At 37.9% G+C, this 17,128-nt stretch overlaps 2 protein-coding genes across 9 annotated transcripts in view; one reads left to right on the top strand and one right to left on the bottom strand.

Moving 5' to 3' along the window:
- The window catches only part of Misfa (mitochondrial sheath formation associated), a 75,434-nt gene that overhangs the window by 22,899 nt on the left and 35,407 nt on the right, over window positions 1–17,128 (bottom strand). Inside the window, exon 3 of one of the 3 annotated variants that reach the window (XR_013090416.2) lies at window positions 8,150–8,361. The exons of the other annotated variants lie outside the window; for them this stretch is intronic. The gene's annotated coding sequence lies outside the window, so the exon portion shown is untranslated. The remainder of the gene's footprint in view (window positions 1–8,149; window positions 8,362–17,128) is intronic. 3 annotated transcript variants of the gene reach the window in all.
- The window catches only part of Uevld (UEV and lactate/malate dehyrogenase domains), a 42,576-nt gene continuing 33,708 nt past the window's right edge, over window positions 8,261–17,128 (top strand). For 4 of the 6 annotated variants that reach the window (XM_076846978.2, XM_076846980.2, XM_076846977.2 and 1 more), the window contains exons 1-2: window positions 8,261–8,392; window positions 15,622–15,706. In XM_076846978.2, the coding sequence (XP_076703093.1) occupies window positions 8,351–8,392; window positions 15,622–15,706 (127 nt within the window). In that variant the 5' untranslated portion in view covers window positions 8,261–8,350. Of the gene's footprint in view, window positions 8,393–14,474; window positions 14,558–15,621; window positions 15,707–17,128 lie in introns of all 6 variants that reach the window. The other 2 variants (XM_076846979.2, XM_076846981.2) reach the window with 2 other exon arrangements.

Below are 17,128 nucleotides of genomic sequence, written 5' to 3'. Positions count from 1 at the left end.
AATGGTCATATAAAGAACTCAAGGAATACCTTAGACAGATGGAATGGAACCTTAAAGAGGATATGAGACAGCAAATTCAAATAGTGAAAGAACTCATTGAAAATAAATTACATAATCAGATAAAAGAAGAAGTTAAGCATCTTTCTCAGGAGATGGAGATTATAAAAAAAATCAAACAATAATTCTAGAAATGGAGGAAACTATAAACCAAATTAAAAACTCAAATAAGAGTATCACTAACAGAGTGGAGCAAGTAGAAGCCAGAATGTCAGATAATGAAGACAAAATATATCATCTTGAAAAGAGTCTAGCCAACTCAGAAAGGCTGGTAAAAAATCACGAGAAAAGCATCCAAGAGATATGGGATAACATAAAAAAACCAAACTTACAAGTCATCGGGATAGAGGAAGGTGTAGAGATTCAAACCAAGGGAATGAGTAACCTGCTGAATAAAATAATTACAGAAAACTTTCCAGAAATAAAAAAGGAAACGGATATACAAATTGTAGATGCATACAGGACACTGAGCACACAAAATCACAGTAGACCAACGCCAAGACACATTGTTATGAAGATATCCAATATACAGAATAAAGAGAAAATATTAAAAGCTACAAGAGAAAGGAGGCAGATTACATTCAGGAGTAAACAAATAAGGTTAACAACGGATTGTTCATCACAGACGCGGAAAGCAAGAAGATCCTGGAACAACGTATTTCAAACACTGAAAGACAATGGATGCCAACCAAGAATTCTGTATCCAGCAAAATTAAGCTTCAGGTATGATAACGAAATAAAAATCTTTCATGATAAACAAAAGCTAAAAGAATTTGCAGCCAGAAAACCAGCATTGCAAAGCGTCTTGAGCAAAACACTAAAACGAGGAAGAAATGAAAAACAATAACCAAAACCATCAGTGGGAAGTGCCTCGGTAAAGACAGAGGGCAGGGGGAAAGCTAATCATGGAGAAACAAACTAAATTAAAAAAAAAAGATAAATAATCAAACATGGCTGGAAGTACAAAACATATATCAATAGTAACTCTAAATGTTAATGGCTTAAACTCTCCAATAAAGCGACATAGGCTGGTAACATGGATTAAAAAAAAACAAATCCAACATTATGCTGCCTCCAGGAGACACGTCTGATTGGAAAAGACATACACAGGCTGAAGGTGAAAGGTTGGGAAAAAATATATCACGCACACGGTCCTCGTAAGCAAGCAGGGGTGGCCATCCTCATATCCAATAAAATCGACTTCAAGACTAAGTTAATCAAAAGGGATAAGGAAGGACATTATATACTGTTAAAAGGAACCATTCACCAACAAGACATAACAATTATCAATATTTATGCACCAAATAATGGTACTTTGACGTTCATAAAACAAATTCTCCTCAAGTTCAAGAATCAAATAGACCACAACACAATAATTATGGGTGACTTCAACACACCTCTCTCACCATTGGACAGATCCTCCAAACAAAAGTTGAATAAAGAAACTATAGAATTCAATATCAAATCAATAACCTAGACTTAACTGACATATATAGAATATATCAACCATCATCAAGTGGATATAATTTTTTCTCAGCAGCACATGGATCCTTCTCAAAAACAGACCATATATTATGCCATAGGGCAAACCTCAGTAAATATAAAGGGGTGGAGATAATACCATGCATTTTATCTGATCATAATGGAATGAAACTAGAAATCAATGATAGAAGAAGGAAGGAAAAATCCTACATCACATGGAAAATGAACAATATGTTACTGAATGATCAATGGGTTACAGAAGACATAAAGGAGGAAATCAAAAAATTCTTAGAGATAAATGAAAATACAGACACTACATATTGGAATCTATGGGACACAATGAAAGCAGTTTTAAGAGGGAAATTCTATCGCCTGGAGGTCATTCCTCAAAAAAAAGGAAAAACCAACAAATAAATGAGCTCACACTTCATCTCAAAGCCCTAGAAAAGGAAGAGCAAAACAACCGCAAATGTAGCAGAAGGCAAGAAATAATTAAAATCAGAGCGGAAATCAACGAAATTGAAACAAAAGAAACTATTGAAAAAATTGACAAAACTAAAAGTTGGTTCTTTGAGAAAATAAATAAGATCGACAGACCCTTAGCCATGCTAACGAAGAGAAGAAGAGAGAGAAATCAAATTACTAACTTACGGGATGAAAAAGGCAATATCACAACAGATGCTACAGAAATACAGAAGACAATTAGAAATTATTTTGAAAACCTATATTCCAATAAAATAGAAGATAGTGAAGACATCGATAAATTCCTTAAGTCATATAATTTGCCCAGACTGAGTCAGGAGGATACTCACAACTTAAACAGACCAATATCAATAGATGAAATAAAAGAAGCAATCAAAAGACTTCCAAGCAAGAAAAGCCCAGGACCGGATGGGTATACAGCAGAGTTTTACAAAACCTTTAAGGAAGAATTAATACCAATACTTTTCAAATTATTTCAGGAAATAGAAAAATAGGGAGCTCTGCCAAATTCATTTTATGATGCCAACATCACCCTGATTCCGAAACCAGACAAAGACACCTCAAAGAAAGAAAACTACAGACCAATATCTCTGATGAACCTAGATGCAAAAATCCTCAATAAAATTCTGGCGAATCGGATACAAAGGCACATCAAAAAAATTGTGCACCATGATCAAGTAGTATTCATCCCTGGGATGCAAGGATGGTTCAATAGACGGAAATCAATAAATGTTATTCACCACATCAATAGACTTAAAGATAAGAACCATATGATCATCTCAATAGATGCAGAAAAAGCATTCGACAAAGTACAGCATCCCTTTATGTTCAAAACATTAGAAAAACTAGAGATAACAGGAACTTACCTCGACATTGTAAAAGCTATCTATGCTAAGCTTCAGGCTAGCATCATTCTGAACGGAGAAAAATTGAAGGCATTCCCTCTAAAATCTGGAACAAGACAGGGATGCCCTCTCTCACCACTTCTATTCAATATAGTTCTCGAAACACTGGCCAGAGCAATTAGACAGACGAAAGAAATTAAAGGCATAAAAATAGGAAAAGAAGAACCTAAATTATCACTATTTGCAGTTGACATGATTCCATACCTAGAAGACCCAAAAGGGTCTACAAAAAAACTACTAGAACTAATAAATGAATTCAGCAAAGTGGCAGGATATAAAATCAACACGCATAAATCAAAGGCATTTCTGTACATCAGCGACAAAACTTCTGAAACGGAAATGAGGGAAAACACTCCATTCACAATATCCTCAAAAAAAAAAAAAATACTTGGGAATTAACCTAACAAAAGAGGTGAAAGATTTATACAATGAAAACTACAGAACCCTAAAAAGAGAAGTAGAAGAAGATCTTAGAAGATGGAAAAATATACGCTGTTCATGGATAGGCAGAACTAACATCATCAAAATGGCGATATTACCAAAAGTTCTCTATAGGTTTAATGCAATGCCAATCAAAATCCCAACGGCATTTCTTGTAGAAATAGATAAAGTAATCATGAAATTCATATGGAAAAATAAAAGACCCATAATAGCAAAAGCAATTCTAAGCAGGAAGTGTGAATCAGGCGGTATAGCGATACCAGATTTCAAACTATATTACAGAGCAATAGTAACAAAAACAGCATGGTACTGGTACCAAAACAGGTGGGTGGATCAATGGTACCGAATAGAGGACACAGAGACTAATCCACAAAGTTACAACTATCTTATATTTGATAAAGGGGCCAAAAGCATGCAATGGAGAAGGATAGCATCTTCAACAAATGGTGTTGGGAAAACTGGAAATCCATATGCAACAAAATGAAACTGAATCCCCTCCTCTCGCCATGCACAAAAGTTAACTCAAAGTGGATCAAGGAGCTTGATATCAAATCAGAGACTCTGCGTCTGATAGAAGAAAAAGTTGACTCCGATCTACATATTGTGGGGTCGGGCTCCAAATTCCTTAATAGGACACCCATAGCAAAAGAGTTAATAACAAGAATCAACAAATGGGACTTACTTAAACTGAAAAGTTTTTTCTCAGCAAGAGAAACAATAAGAGAGGTAAATAGGGAGCCTACATCATGGGAACAAATTTTTACTCCCCACATTTCAGATAGAGCCCTGATATCCAGAGTATACAAAGAACTCAAAAAATTAGACAATAAGATAACAAATAACCCAATCAACAAATGGGCCAAGGACCTGAACAGACACTTCTCAGAGGAGGACATACAATCAATCAACAAGTACATGAAAAAATGTTCACCATCTCTAGCAGTCAGAGAAATGCAAATCAAAACCACCCTAAGATATCATCTCATTCCAGTAAGATTGGCAGCCATTATGAAGTCAAACAACAACAAGTGCTGGCGAGGATGTGGGGAAAAGGGTACTCTTGTACATTGCTGGTGGGACTGCAAATTGGTGCGGCCAATTTGGAAAGCAGTATGGAGATTCCTGGGAAAGCTGGGAATGGAACCACCATTTGACCCAGCTATTGCCCTTCTCAGACTATTCCCTGAAGACCTTAAAAGAGCGCACTACAGGGATACTGCCACATCGATGTTCATAGCAGCACAATTCACAATAGCTAGACTGTGGAACCAACCCAGATGCCCTTCAATAGATGAATGGATTAAAAAAATGTGGCATTTATACACCATGGAGTATTACACAGCACTAAAAAATGACAAAATCATGGAATTTGCAGGGAAATGGATGGCACTAGAGCAGATTATGCTTAGTGAAGCTAGCCAATTCCTAAAAAACAAATACCAAATGTCTTCTTTGATATAATGAGAGCAACTAAGAACAGAGCAGGGAGGAAGAGCAGGAAGAAAAGATTAACATTAAACAGAGACATGAGGTGAGAGGGAAAAGGAGAGAAAAGGGAAATTGCATGGAAATGGAGGGAGACTCTCATTGTTATACAAAATTACATATAGGAGGTTGTGAGGGGAATGGGAAAATAAACAAGGAGGGAAATGAATTACAGTAGATGGGGTAGAGAGAGAAGATGGGAGGGGAGGGAGGGGGGATAGTAGAGGATAGGAAAGGTAGCAGAATACAACAGTTACTAATAAGGCATTATGTAAAAATGTGGATGTGTAACCGATGTGATTCTGCAATCTGTATTTGGGGTAAAAATGGGAGTTCATAACCCACTTGAATCTAATGTATGAAATATGATATGTCAAGAGCTTTGTAATGTTTTGAACAACCAATAAAAAAATAAATAAAAATAAAAATAAAATAAATAAATAAATAAATAAAAAGAAACAAGAAAACAGGTAATATAACACTAATCCTCAGTTTCATCATCAGTAAAACTGATGTACTAATTCTATCCAGGTCATAAGTTTTTATAAAGATTAACTAAGATAAAACCCATTAAACTCTTGTACTTTCCACAAAGGAAATCACACATACACACAAACAGTATTCATAGTGACTATATTAGAAGAGAACTGGTGTTTTGGATGGAAGGCCACTTCCATAAAAGGCTGTTTCATAAAAGATGAAAGAAACTTGTTCAGGTCTTGCTGCTAACCTTTTCCTTGATTAATAGATTTCTGAGAGGATTCGTTAAACTGTGGAGCCCCTGGAAGTCCTACTATTTCTAAGGTGTATCTGATCTGACTGAATGCACTTTTATACAATCAGAAGGGCTGGGGATGTAGTTCAGTGGTCAAGTACTTGCCTAGCATGTGCAAGGCACTGAGGTCTGATCCCCAGCACAACACATGCAGAAAACAAAAACAGAAACAAAAACTTAATTAAATCAAATCATTGTGTTCAAAACCTTCCAGTGGCTTTTCTTTCTGTCGAAATGAAAGCCCGAGAAAGAAAAAAAAAAAAAAAAAAAAACCCTAACATCAGGGAGCTGGTCTGACAATAGCTAGACCTCAGTATTGCTAGAAGCTGGCCTGGCACTCATAGAGAGGTCGGGTTGTTCTTTCGTCTTCTCTTTTTGGTACTGGGGATTTAACCCAGAGGCACTTAAAAAATAAGACACATTTCCACCATTTTTTAATTTTTAATTTTGAAACACGGTCCTACTAAGTTGCTTAGGGCCTTGCTACTTTGCTGAATTTGGCTTTGAACTCGTGATCCTCCTGCCTCAGCCTCCCGCGCCACTGGGATTACAAGCATGTACCACTGCACCCAGCTGCCAGGTTATTCTTCTGCTGCACATAAACCATTTCACAGAACACCAACCCAAACACCGTCACTCAGATCATGAGAACGTGAGACACAGCAGGGCCACTTAATTTTGTCTGAACAAAGACAAGAACAAGGTCACTGTGTAATCTATGAAATACCAAACATTCTCCTCTCTCTAATAAAATTGACTGATGTTTCTTTACCAATTGTGGCTTTATCCTCACCCTATTTTGTTCATCTTACAGATAATATTTATTGAGATATTCCAGTCACAGAAATTCCCTGCTTTCTGACAGGATATAATCCAGAGTGAAGATTTGTTTCCTTAAAACCTTCCCCAAGTTACCCAGATCCTGTAATAGTTTCTTTCTAACACTCTTACTGAGCTGTCCCAATGGTTCCCCACAATACTTTCCCCCTCATTTCAAGGAGTAATAAATCCACTTTGTTTAAACACAGGTGTGTTCCTGATGGTCTCTGGCTGGAGGGAAAAACCACAGTCCGGAAAATTGTCTATAAAGCCCCACAGTGGCTCTTTGATATGACCTCAGAATCGCCTAGAAATCTGTTTAAAACAGATAGCTGGATCCCCAGAGTTTCTGATTAAATAAATCAGGAGTGGGAGTGGGGTCTTAGAAATGACTTAACCATTAATTTCTAAGAATATACACTGAAATATACAATGCATGCATATTTCAAAACAAAATGTTGTATACAATAAATATATATAATGTTTGTGTCTATTGATAAAATTGATTTTTTTTTAAAAAAGAACTGCATTTCTAACACATTCCAGGTGACACAGAGGTTGTTATCTGAGGCCACACTGAAGAATCGCTTATGTAAACCATCTCTCCTTCCTGCTTTTTTTCTCTGACTTCCATCTCTGCTTGCTCACTTCTTACTTCATTTTATTCCATCCATTTGGGCCTCCTTGTTGTTTTGAGCCTCCCCAAACACATACCTGTCATAGGACTTTGCTTTGGTTGCCCTCTAGTTGAACATTCATCTCCTCACCTCTCAATGAGATATACCCTGGTCTTCTTTACCCTATCATTTAAAATTTTTATTCTTCACCACATTTAATCAGTCCCAACATGACTTACTCCCCCCGTTGCTGGGGAAATAACCTTTGTGTCAATGCACTTGTGTCAATTTCATTGGCATACTCACAGAACTGAAAAGTTGGCACTAAATGGGTTAAGAAATGCTCGTTCCAGCTTTTCACTGTGTTCTCCTTATTGAGTCACAGCATCCCTACTTTTGGCTCTTTCTATAAATACAATCACCCTCCTGACTGACAAACCTCTTGATAACTACAATACCCAGCTACTACAACTTTTTAGCTCCAGCGCCTCAAGTCAGGGGTTCAGGGCAGATAAGTCGCCTCACAAGTCAAGGAGACTGAATAACACCAGAAAATTATAGTATTCTCCATCTATTCTTCACCTTCCTCTTCCAGACGACTGTATCCACTAATCTCCTCCCTCTCTAGTTTTCAAACTTTTGCCCTCCCTCCAACAGGGTTTTTTCTCTCAACCACTAACAGTTTGGGCAAAAGTCCAAAAAAATAAATAAATAAATAAATAAATAAAATAAAGGAACTACTTCAAACTCTTTCCCTCATGCTGCATCGCCTTCACTCTTAGCTGTTACCTGACAAGACTCCTCCTGTTTTCCCTTTCTACTCTTTGAAATTTAGCTTTTAAATTTCCACTACCTCTTCCTCCCCATATCTTACTACAATTTTCGGTCTTGATTTTTTTTCTGGAACTCGGTTGAATTAAACACATTTCTACAAAATCGCGTGTTGCTTCTACGTCTTTTGACGTCTTTTGCTACCTCTACACAAGTCCTTCCTACTCCTCTTTTCAGAACTGTCTGGGTTTTCTTCCAGCAAGCTGCGGGAGGTTCGCTTTCTGCCCTCGAGGTTCTAGCCGCCCTTTTCTTACCTGACTGCTCCGCGCTTCAGCCTCTGGGCGGAGTCCCAGCTGAGCCTGCGGCGCTGCATGCGGCTGGAATTTCGTCTGGGAAGGGGCGGGCCCTTAGACTGCCAGGCAGGGCTGGACCTCCGCGGCTTCCGTCTTGGAGAGGTTGCGGAAGAAGGTACTGGGGCTGGGGTCCTGGAACCGTGCTCCGGGATCTGGCTAGAGATGGAGTTCGACTGCGAGAGTGTGAGACGGCTGCTAGGCAAGGTGTGGGCAGCCTGCTGGGCTGAGTCTGGGACACGGGGATCGGGAGGGAGGGTGTCACCGCGCCTGACCGGGCTGCCGCGCCTCGCGTTACTCGGTTTGGAGCTGAGACCCACTGGTCTGAAGCCGGCTGTGAGCAGCGACCCCTGGGAGGCCACGGGATCTGAGGCCACCTTGCCCCACTGAGGCCTGGGCTTTTCGCTCTACTCACTGCTCCCCAGTTTCTACCCGCAAGAGTGCTTCTCAGCCACGGTCTTTGCTGGCCTCAAACAGCCCCAGCACACACTGTCCCTGTGATCACGCCTTTTTGCTGAAATGGCCTGCTCTTTTTCCTCATCCTTTTTAAGACTCAGGCACTGCTGGAAGTCTACTCACTTCTTCCTCTCATCTGCTTTCAAAAACATGTTACCACTTTGTGGAGTAATTATTTACAATTTTTTCTACTGTTGTGAGCTGTTTTGAAGGCAGGCACTGCGCTTTTTTGTATGCCCTTCACCTAGCGCTATGCCTGACAGCAGCATAGATGCTGAACAGCTGAATGATAGACCTGAGTAGATACAAGTATGAAGACAGAGCCCAGTTAAGATCCTTTTAATGTTGAAAGGTTGAGGATGGGAGGAGTGATCCAGAAATCTGGTGCCTGACTAGTGTGAGTTTCCAGTGAGAAGATTAAAGGCACCTCTGACCTCTTAGACCCCACCAGTTAGCTGTCAGAAAATTCTCATTTTCAGGAGTTTCCTCCTTAAGTGATTCTTAATATTTCCCTGTGCAGAAGTCATACACATAAGCTATTTTGTTGAACCTGCCTGACTTCTCTTTTGCGGGGGCATTTTGAACACCTCTGGGAGGTTTTGAAGCCCCAAGACTAAAATTATTTATGTAATTGATTTGAATGAGTTTATTTATTGTGAAAGATGTAAATCTTGTAGGAAGAGAAGTATCATCATTCTTAAAATTACTACCCTTTCTGTCCCCTCTTTGGAGAATGTTAAATTAAAAGAACCAGTCTACAAAGTTATTCTGTTGTTTGGTTGGTTCCCTTCCTCCCCCATACTAGAGGATTGAACCCAAGCTACTTCCCTAGCCCCTTTTTGTTTATTTATTCTTTTGGGGTACTGGGAATTGAACCCAGGGGATTTTTACCATTGGGTCACATCCCCAGTCCTTTTTACTTTTTATTTTTGAGACAGGGTCTTTCTAAGTTGTTTTAGGACCTTGCCAAGTCGCTGAGGTTGGCCTCAAAACTTACCATCAGGCTCCTGATTCAGCCTCTCAGGTTGCAGGAATTACAGGCGAGCCACCACAGCTGGCTTCTTTTTACTTTTTATTTTAAGACAGAGTCTGGCTAAGTTGCCCTGGTTGACCTCTAACTTGGGATCCTCCTGCCTAGGCCTCCGCAGTAGCTGGAATTATAAGGGTACAACACCATGCCTGGTACTACCAAGTGTTAATGTGGGGAGGATGATCAATGTCCTCTATGGGAAGAATTGTTTTAAAAAAAAAAAAAAGCTTTGGTTGAACTGGAACAAAGGAAAATGGAGACAAAGATTTTCTTAAGGGTGGAAGTAGAATAGAGGAATTTATTATTATTATTATTATTATTATTATTATTATTAGACTCAGCTCCTCAAGAAGGCCTTTCTGTAATTTGGATATGCTTTATGTTGACTGATAATTTCCTGCCTCTACTTACTGTTTGCATTCATATTTTTTTAATATCTCATTTTTACATGTTAATTATGAGATCTTCATGCATACCATTGAAGAAGCTGATAGGCAGTTAAGTTATATCTTTTTTTTTTTTTCTTGATACTGGGTCACTCAATCACTGAGCCACATCCCCAGCCCAATTGTGTATTTTCTTTAGAGACAGGGTCTCACTGAGTTGCTTAGCTCCTCGCTTTTGCTTAGGCTAGCTTCAAACTTGCAATCCTGCCTCAGCCTCCTGAGCCACTGGTATTCAGGCACGTGCCACCATGCCTGGCCAAGCTATATCTTTTTTAAATAAAAAAGAATTCTTTTTAGTTATATACAACACCAGAGGACACCCTGACATAATCACAAAAGCATGTAATACAACCCACTCCAATTCAGTCCCCAGCACTGCCTTCCTCTGTCTTCCCTCCACTCCAGAAATCTCTCTTTAAACTATTTACGGTTTACTTTTTTTTTTTTTTTTAATTAGTGTCCTGTGGATATACCCAAGGCTGGGACCCACTGTGCCACATCCATGCATGCACATATAAAAGTTCAGTCAGATTCATTCCACTGTTCTTCCCTTTTCCTTTTCACATTCCACTGTTCTTCCCTTTTCTTCTTTCAATCTCCTTCATCTATTTTAATGATATTTCCTCATTTTGATGAAATTCCTTCTCCCTTTTTCTTTTTTCTCTTTTCCTTTTCTTTTTTAATCTCTCTCTGATCCCTTATTTTGAATTCCCTTCTGCATATCAGAGAAAACATTCAACCTTGGACTTTTTTAAATTGCTATAAACATTGATGTGGCTGCAACACAGCAGTATGCTGATTTTAAATCTTTGGGATATATACCAAGGAGTGGGATAGCTGGTTCATATTGCTGGTTCCATTACTAGTTTTCTAAAGAATCTCCATAATGCTTCCAGAGTGGTTGCACTAATTTGCTCTCCCATCAACAGTGTATGAGTATACCTTTTTCCCCACATCCTCACCAACACTGTTATTTGTATTCTTTTTTTCAATTTTTTTTTGTTCTTTTTAGATATACATGACAGTAGAGTGCATTTTGACATACATACATGGAATATAACTTATTCTAATTAGGATCTCATTCTTGTGATTGTACATGATATGAAGTTTCACTGGTCACGTATATTCATACATGAATATAGGAAAGTTATGTCTGATTCATTATACTGTCTTTCCTACTCTCCTCCTTACTTCCTTCCCTTCATTCCCCTTTGTCTAATCCAATGAACTTCTGTTGTCTTCCCTCACCTTATTGTGTGTTAGCATCCACATATCTGAGAGGACATTTGCCTTGGTTTTTAGGGATTGGCTTATTTTACTTAGCACGATAGTCTCTAGATCTATCCATTTACTGGCAAATGCCATGTTCCATTCTTCTTTATGACTCAGTAATATTCCATTGGGTATATGTTCCACATTTTCTTTATCCATTCATTTGCTGAAAGGCACCTAGGTTTGTTCCATAGCTTGGCTCTTGTGAATTGATGTGGCTGCATCATTGTAGTATGCTGATTTTAAGTCCTTTGGGTATATACTGAGGAGTGGACTAACTGGGGCAAATAGTGGTTCCATTCCAGGTTTTTAGAGGAATCTCCATACTGCTTTCCCGTGCACCAGTTTGCAGTCCCACCAGCAATGTATGAGTGCACCTTTTTCCTTACATCCTTGCCAACCATTTATTATTCTTGATAACTGCAATTCTGACTTGAGTGAGATAGTTTTGAGTTGAATTTCCTAATTGCTAGAGATGTTGAACATTTTTTCATATTTTGTTGACCATTTGTATTTCTCCTTTTGAGAAGTATTTGTTTAGTTATTTTGTCCCTTTATTTATTTATTTATTTTTGTGTGTTACTTTTTTAGTTTGTTGTATATTTTGAATGTTAATGTCCTATCTGAGGAGTAGGTGGCTGTTGTATATTTTGAATGTTAATGTCCTATCTGAGGAGTAGGCGGCAAAAATCTTCTACCATTCTCTAGGCTCTCTTTTCATGCTTTTGTTAACTTTGCTGTTCAGAAGCTTTTCAATATGACACAATCCCACTTACTGATTTTTAATTTTATTTCTTGCACTTTAGGAGTCTTGTTAAGGAAGTCAGTTCCTGTGCCAACATACTGGAGTGTTGGGCCTATATCTTTAGCAGCTGCAGGGTTTCTGGTCTAATTTTGGGTTTCATCCCAGGCATGCAAGATTGGTTCAACATATGGTAATCAGTAAATGTAATTCACCACATAAACATATCAACCTCAAGAATCACATAATTACCTAAGTAGATGCAGAAAAAGCATTTGACAAAGTACAGAATCCATTCGTGTTTAAAACACTAGAGAAATGAGGCATAGAAAGAACTTACCTCAACATTGTAAAGACTATAAATGATAAACCTAAAGCCAACCTCATACTGAATGGAGAAAAACTGAAAGTATTTCCTCTAAAAATAAGAACAAGAAAAGAATACCCACTTTCACCACTGCTATTCAAGATAGTCCTTGAAATTCAGGCAGAGAAGGAAATGAAAAGGATACAAATAGAAAAAAAAGAGTTCAAATTTTCTGTTTGCTGACAACATGATCCTATATTTAGAAGATCCAAAAAACTCCACCAAAAGAATTCTAGAGCTCATAAATGAATTCAGCAAAGTAACAGGATACAAGGTCAACACTCATAAATCAGTCACATTTCTGTACTCCAATGAGGAATCTGCAGAAAAAGAAATTAGGAAAATAATTCCCCCCTTCACAAAAACCTAAAAAAAAAAAAAAAAAAAACCTTTTGGGAATCAATCTAACACAAGAGTGAAGGATCTCCACAGTGAAAACTATAGAACATAAAGAAATTGAAGACCTTAAAAGATAGGAAGCTTTCCCATGTTGTTAGGTAAAATTAATATTGTCAAAATGGCTACAGTACCAAAAGTACTACACTGATTCAACACAGTCCCCATCAAAATTCCAATGACATTCTTCACAGAACTAGAAAAGGAAGTTCTGAAATTAATTTGGAAAAATGAAAGAACCCAGTATAGCCAGAGCAATCCTTAGCAAAAAGAGTGAAGCAGGAGGCATCACAATACTGAACCTCAAATTATTCTTCAGAGCTATAGTAACAAAAATAGCATGATACTGCCACCATAACAGGCATGAAGATCAATAGAATAGAAGACATAAAGATACACCCACATATATACAGTTTTCTTGATACTAGACAAAAGCACCATAAACATACAGTGGAGAAAAGATAGTCTTTTTAACAATCAGTGCTGGGAAAACTGGAAATCAATATGTAGAAGAATGAGATTTAACTCCTATCTCTCACCCTGCACAAAAGTCAACTCAAAGTGCATCAAAGACCTGGACATTAGACCCAAAACCCTATAACTGCTAGAGATCTTTTTTACTAATGAAAAATTTAAGGCTCAGAGAAGAAAACAAGATCCATTAACAGTCATTCCCCATTTTCTCTCAATATCCCCCAATCCTAAACATCCACTAATTTATTTTCAGTTTCTATGGATTTGACTAATCTGAATATTTCATATACATAGATCATATGATGTTTGATCTTTTGCACTGGATTTCCTTCGCTTAGCATAATGTTTTCAAGGTTCATCCATGTATCAGTACTTTGTTCTTTGAGTATTCCACTTTATGAATATGACACATTTTATTGGATAAATCCATCAGTTGATGGGCATTTGGATTGTTTTTGCTATTATGAATGAAGCTGGTATGATCAATTATATTCCATTATTTATGTGGATATGGTTACATTTTTCTTGGGTACATACCTAGGAGTGGAATTTCTGGATCATTTGATAACTCAATATTTAATATTTTGAAGAGCAGTTCTCACTGCTTTTCTAAAGTAGCAACACCATTTTATCACTAGCAGAGGTATATTTGTATGGAAGTTCTGATTTCTCCATATCTTCTCCAATGCTTGTTACTGTCTCATTTGGATTATAGCCTATCTTGATAAGAGCATGAATCCTTCAGCTTTCTTGTTCTTTTTCAAGACTGATTTGACCATTCTGAGCCCCTTAAATTTCCATATGCATTTTAGAATCAGTTTGCAAATTTTTATTTTAAAAAGCTAGCTTACATTTTGATAGGGATTGTGTTGAATCTGTTGGAGAATATTGCCATTTTAATAATAATCTAATCCACAAACATGGGATGTCTTTCTATTTATATAGGTCTATTTTATTTCTTTCAACAAGGTTTTCTGTTTCAATTTTGTACCATGTTGAATTTATTTCTAAGTATTTTATTTACAGAATATTAATATATCCTCTCTTTTTTCCTTTCACTTAATCCTTTCACAAGTCTCAGGAGTGGGTATTATTTCTCTTTGCAGAATAAGTTCAAAGAAATGAAATGATTTTGCCCACAAGGTAACCAAGATAGTATTTCTGGGAGGACTTCTTCATAATTGAGGAGGTAGTTCACTTAACATAACAGTAAATGCTTGCATGCTTTTGTTTTCCCTTTGTTTTTGTTTTGTTTTCTTTTATATTTGATATTAGAGATTGAACACTGGGGTGCTTTACCACTAAGCTAGATCTCCATTTCTTTTTATTTTGAGACAGGGCCCCTTTTAAGTCAGGCTGGCCATGAATTTGCGATCCTCCTGCCTTAGCCTCCTAAATTGCTGGGATTACAAACATGTTTTCCCTTGAAACCCAGGATGCAGGTCAAGAAGTATGGGATGCGAAATCATGTCTCAAGTGAATGAAGTATTCAGAAAAGAGAAGTGGATTTTGCAGTATAGGAGAATGAACCCTGGAGCACTTTACCTTTGAGCTGTATCTCTAGCCCTTTTTATTTTGAAACAGGGTCTTTCTAAATCACCCAGGCTAGCCTGGGATTTCTAATCCTCCTCCCTCAGACTCCTGAGTTGCTGGGATTATAGGCATGTGATAGTCTGCCTGGCTGACAACTGGATCTTGAATAGTGGTGATAGGTAATTCTTTCTGCCCTATCTCTTTTAGACTTCAGAAGATATTTGGAAGCGGTTTGATTTAGTTACTAAAGGCCCAAGTCCCGGCTTTGAGCTTTGGCTTCAATATTTTACTTGCTATCTGACTCAGCAAATTACTTTATTTCTCTAGATTTCCCTTTCTTCTGTAAAATAGAGCAGTTGTGCTGGGTGCATTGGTGCACACCTGTAATCCCAGTGATTTGGGAGGCTGCTGCAAGAGAATCCCTAGACACCAGCCTTGGCAATTTACCAAGACCCTGTCTCAAAACAAAAAATAAAAAGGGCTGGGATGTAGCTTAGTGGTAAAGTGCCCCTGGGTTTAATCCACAGTACTGCAAAAGAAAAGGCAGGGGAAAAGAGCAGTTGTAAACCCAACCACTTCTTAGGGTCATGACTGGATCAGCATTCATGTTTATAATGTTCTAGGGCCTAGCTTGTAGTAAATGTTCAGTTAAGTGTTAGTTGTAATTGTTTTCTTACTCATAGATTAATTTTTATTCCATGCTCATTTTTTTCTTCTCAGTACAAGTTCAGGGATCTAACTGTGGAAGAACTAAAGAATGTAAATATGTTTTTCCCACATTTCAAATATTCCATGGATACCTACGGTAAGAATAATATTCTCTAATTTTTGCTGCCTTCTTTGAACTATTAATTTCTTGATCCTAAAGAACAGTAAAAATCATAGTTTTTAATTTCTTTTTCTGATTTTTAACCACTTGTGATTTGAGGTCTGAGGAAATTTAAGTTAATTCAATTCAGTGTTTTTTGTATTAGTTTTCCACGCCCCCAAAACTGGGGATTGGATTCAGGAGCACTTTACCACTGAGCCACATCCCCAGCCCTTTGAGATAGGGTCTTGTTAAGCTGTCAAGGTTGGCCTCCAATTTGGGATCCTTCTGCCAAAACCAGCCTCTGGATTGCTGGGATTACAGAATTGCCCACAGGCCTAGCTTTGAGGTTTTTTGGGGGGGTGAGGTGGAGGAGTGGTTGGTACTGGGGATTGAACCCAGGAGTACTTTACCACTGAGCTACATCCCCAACCCTTTTTATTTTTCAGTTTGAGAAGAGATCTCCCTAAGTTGCTTAGAGTCTTGCTAAAATAAATAACCTTAGGGCCTTGATCAGTTGCTGAGGCTGGCCATGAACTTTTGATTCTTCTACCTCAGCCTCCCAAGTCACTGGGATTACAGCTGTGCACCACTGCACCTGTGTGTTATATTTTTATTGCTACTATAAGAAATTAAAACTTACTGGTTTTTAAAAAACATAAGTTTACTATATTACGGTTTGTAGGCTAGAAGTCCATTAAAATTTTCTGTAGCTTATAAGTTTAACTGAGTTCCAAAAAATGAGTCAGCAGGTCTTTTTCCTATGTGAACAATGTGGGTGGGGGCTACTTTTTCTTTCCCTTTTTCAGTTTCTAGAGGTAACCCAAATTCCCTGACTCTTGGTCTCTTCCCTCCATCTTCAAAGCCAGCAATGTTGCAAAGCCAGCATTCTTCCGTAGGCAAATCTCCCTCTAACTGCAGCTGGTAGAGGTTCTCTGTTTTTAAGGACCAATGTGATTAGATTAGACCTACCCCAATAATGCAGGATAACTGAACCTTCTCAGAGTCCCTATTTTAATCACATTTAATAATTTGAAGAATGAATATTCACACATTTCCTCTAATGAATTTCTAGATTATTCTGTGTCCTTGAGTAATAATCCCTGTTCCATTTCTCTTTCCATTTTAGTTTTTCATGGATTGATGCCTTCACCCATTGTTACTTTCACTTATATAGTTCAGGGTTACATTTGTACTTACATACTGTCTTGTCCTTGAGTTTTCTGACAGCCTGTGTTATAGTCTAAATGTTTGTAACCCCCTCCCATTCATATGTTAAGTTCTGATCACCAGGTGATAGCATTAGGAGGTGGGGCCTTTGGTAGGCTCTTTACAAAAGTCCTCATAAATAGGATTAGTGCCCTTATTAAAAGAAGCCTGAGAAAGACTCTTGCCCTTCCCCTATAAAAAAGTAAAAAG

The sequence above is a fragment of the Callospermophilus lateralis genome, chromosome 2 (genome assembly GCF_048772815.1).
Source record: "Callospermophilus lateralis isolate mCalLat2 chromosome 2, mCalLat2.hap1, whole genome shotgun sequence".
In the NCBI taxonomy this organism is placed as follows: domain Eukaryota; kingdom Metazoa; phylum Chordata; class Mammalia; order Rodentia; family Sciuridae; genus Callospermophilus; species Callospermophilus lateralis.
This window is presented reverse-complemented; position numbering and strand designations above follow the sequence as displayed.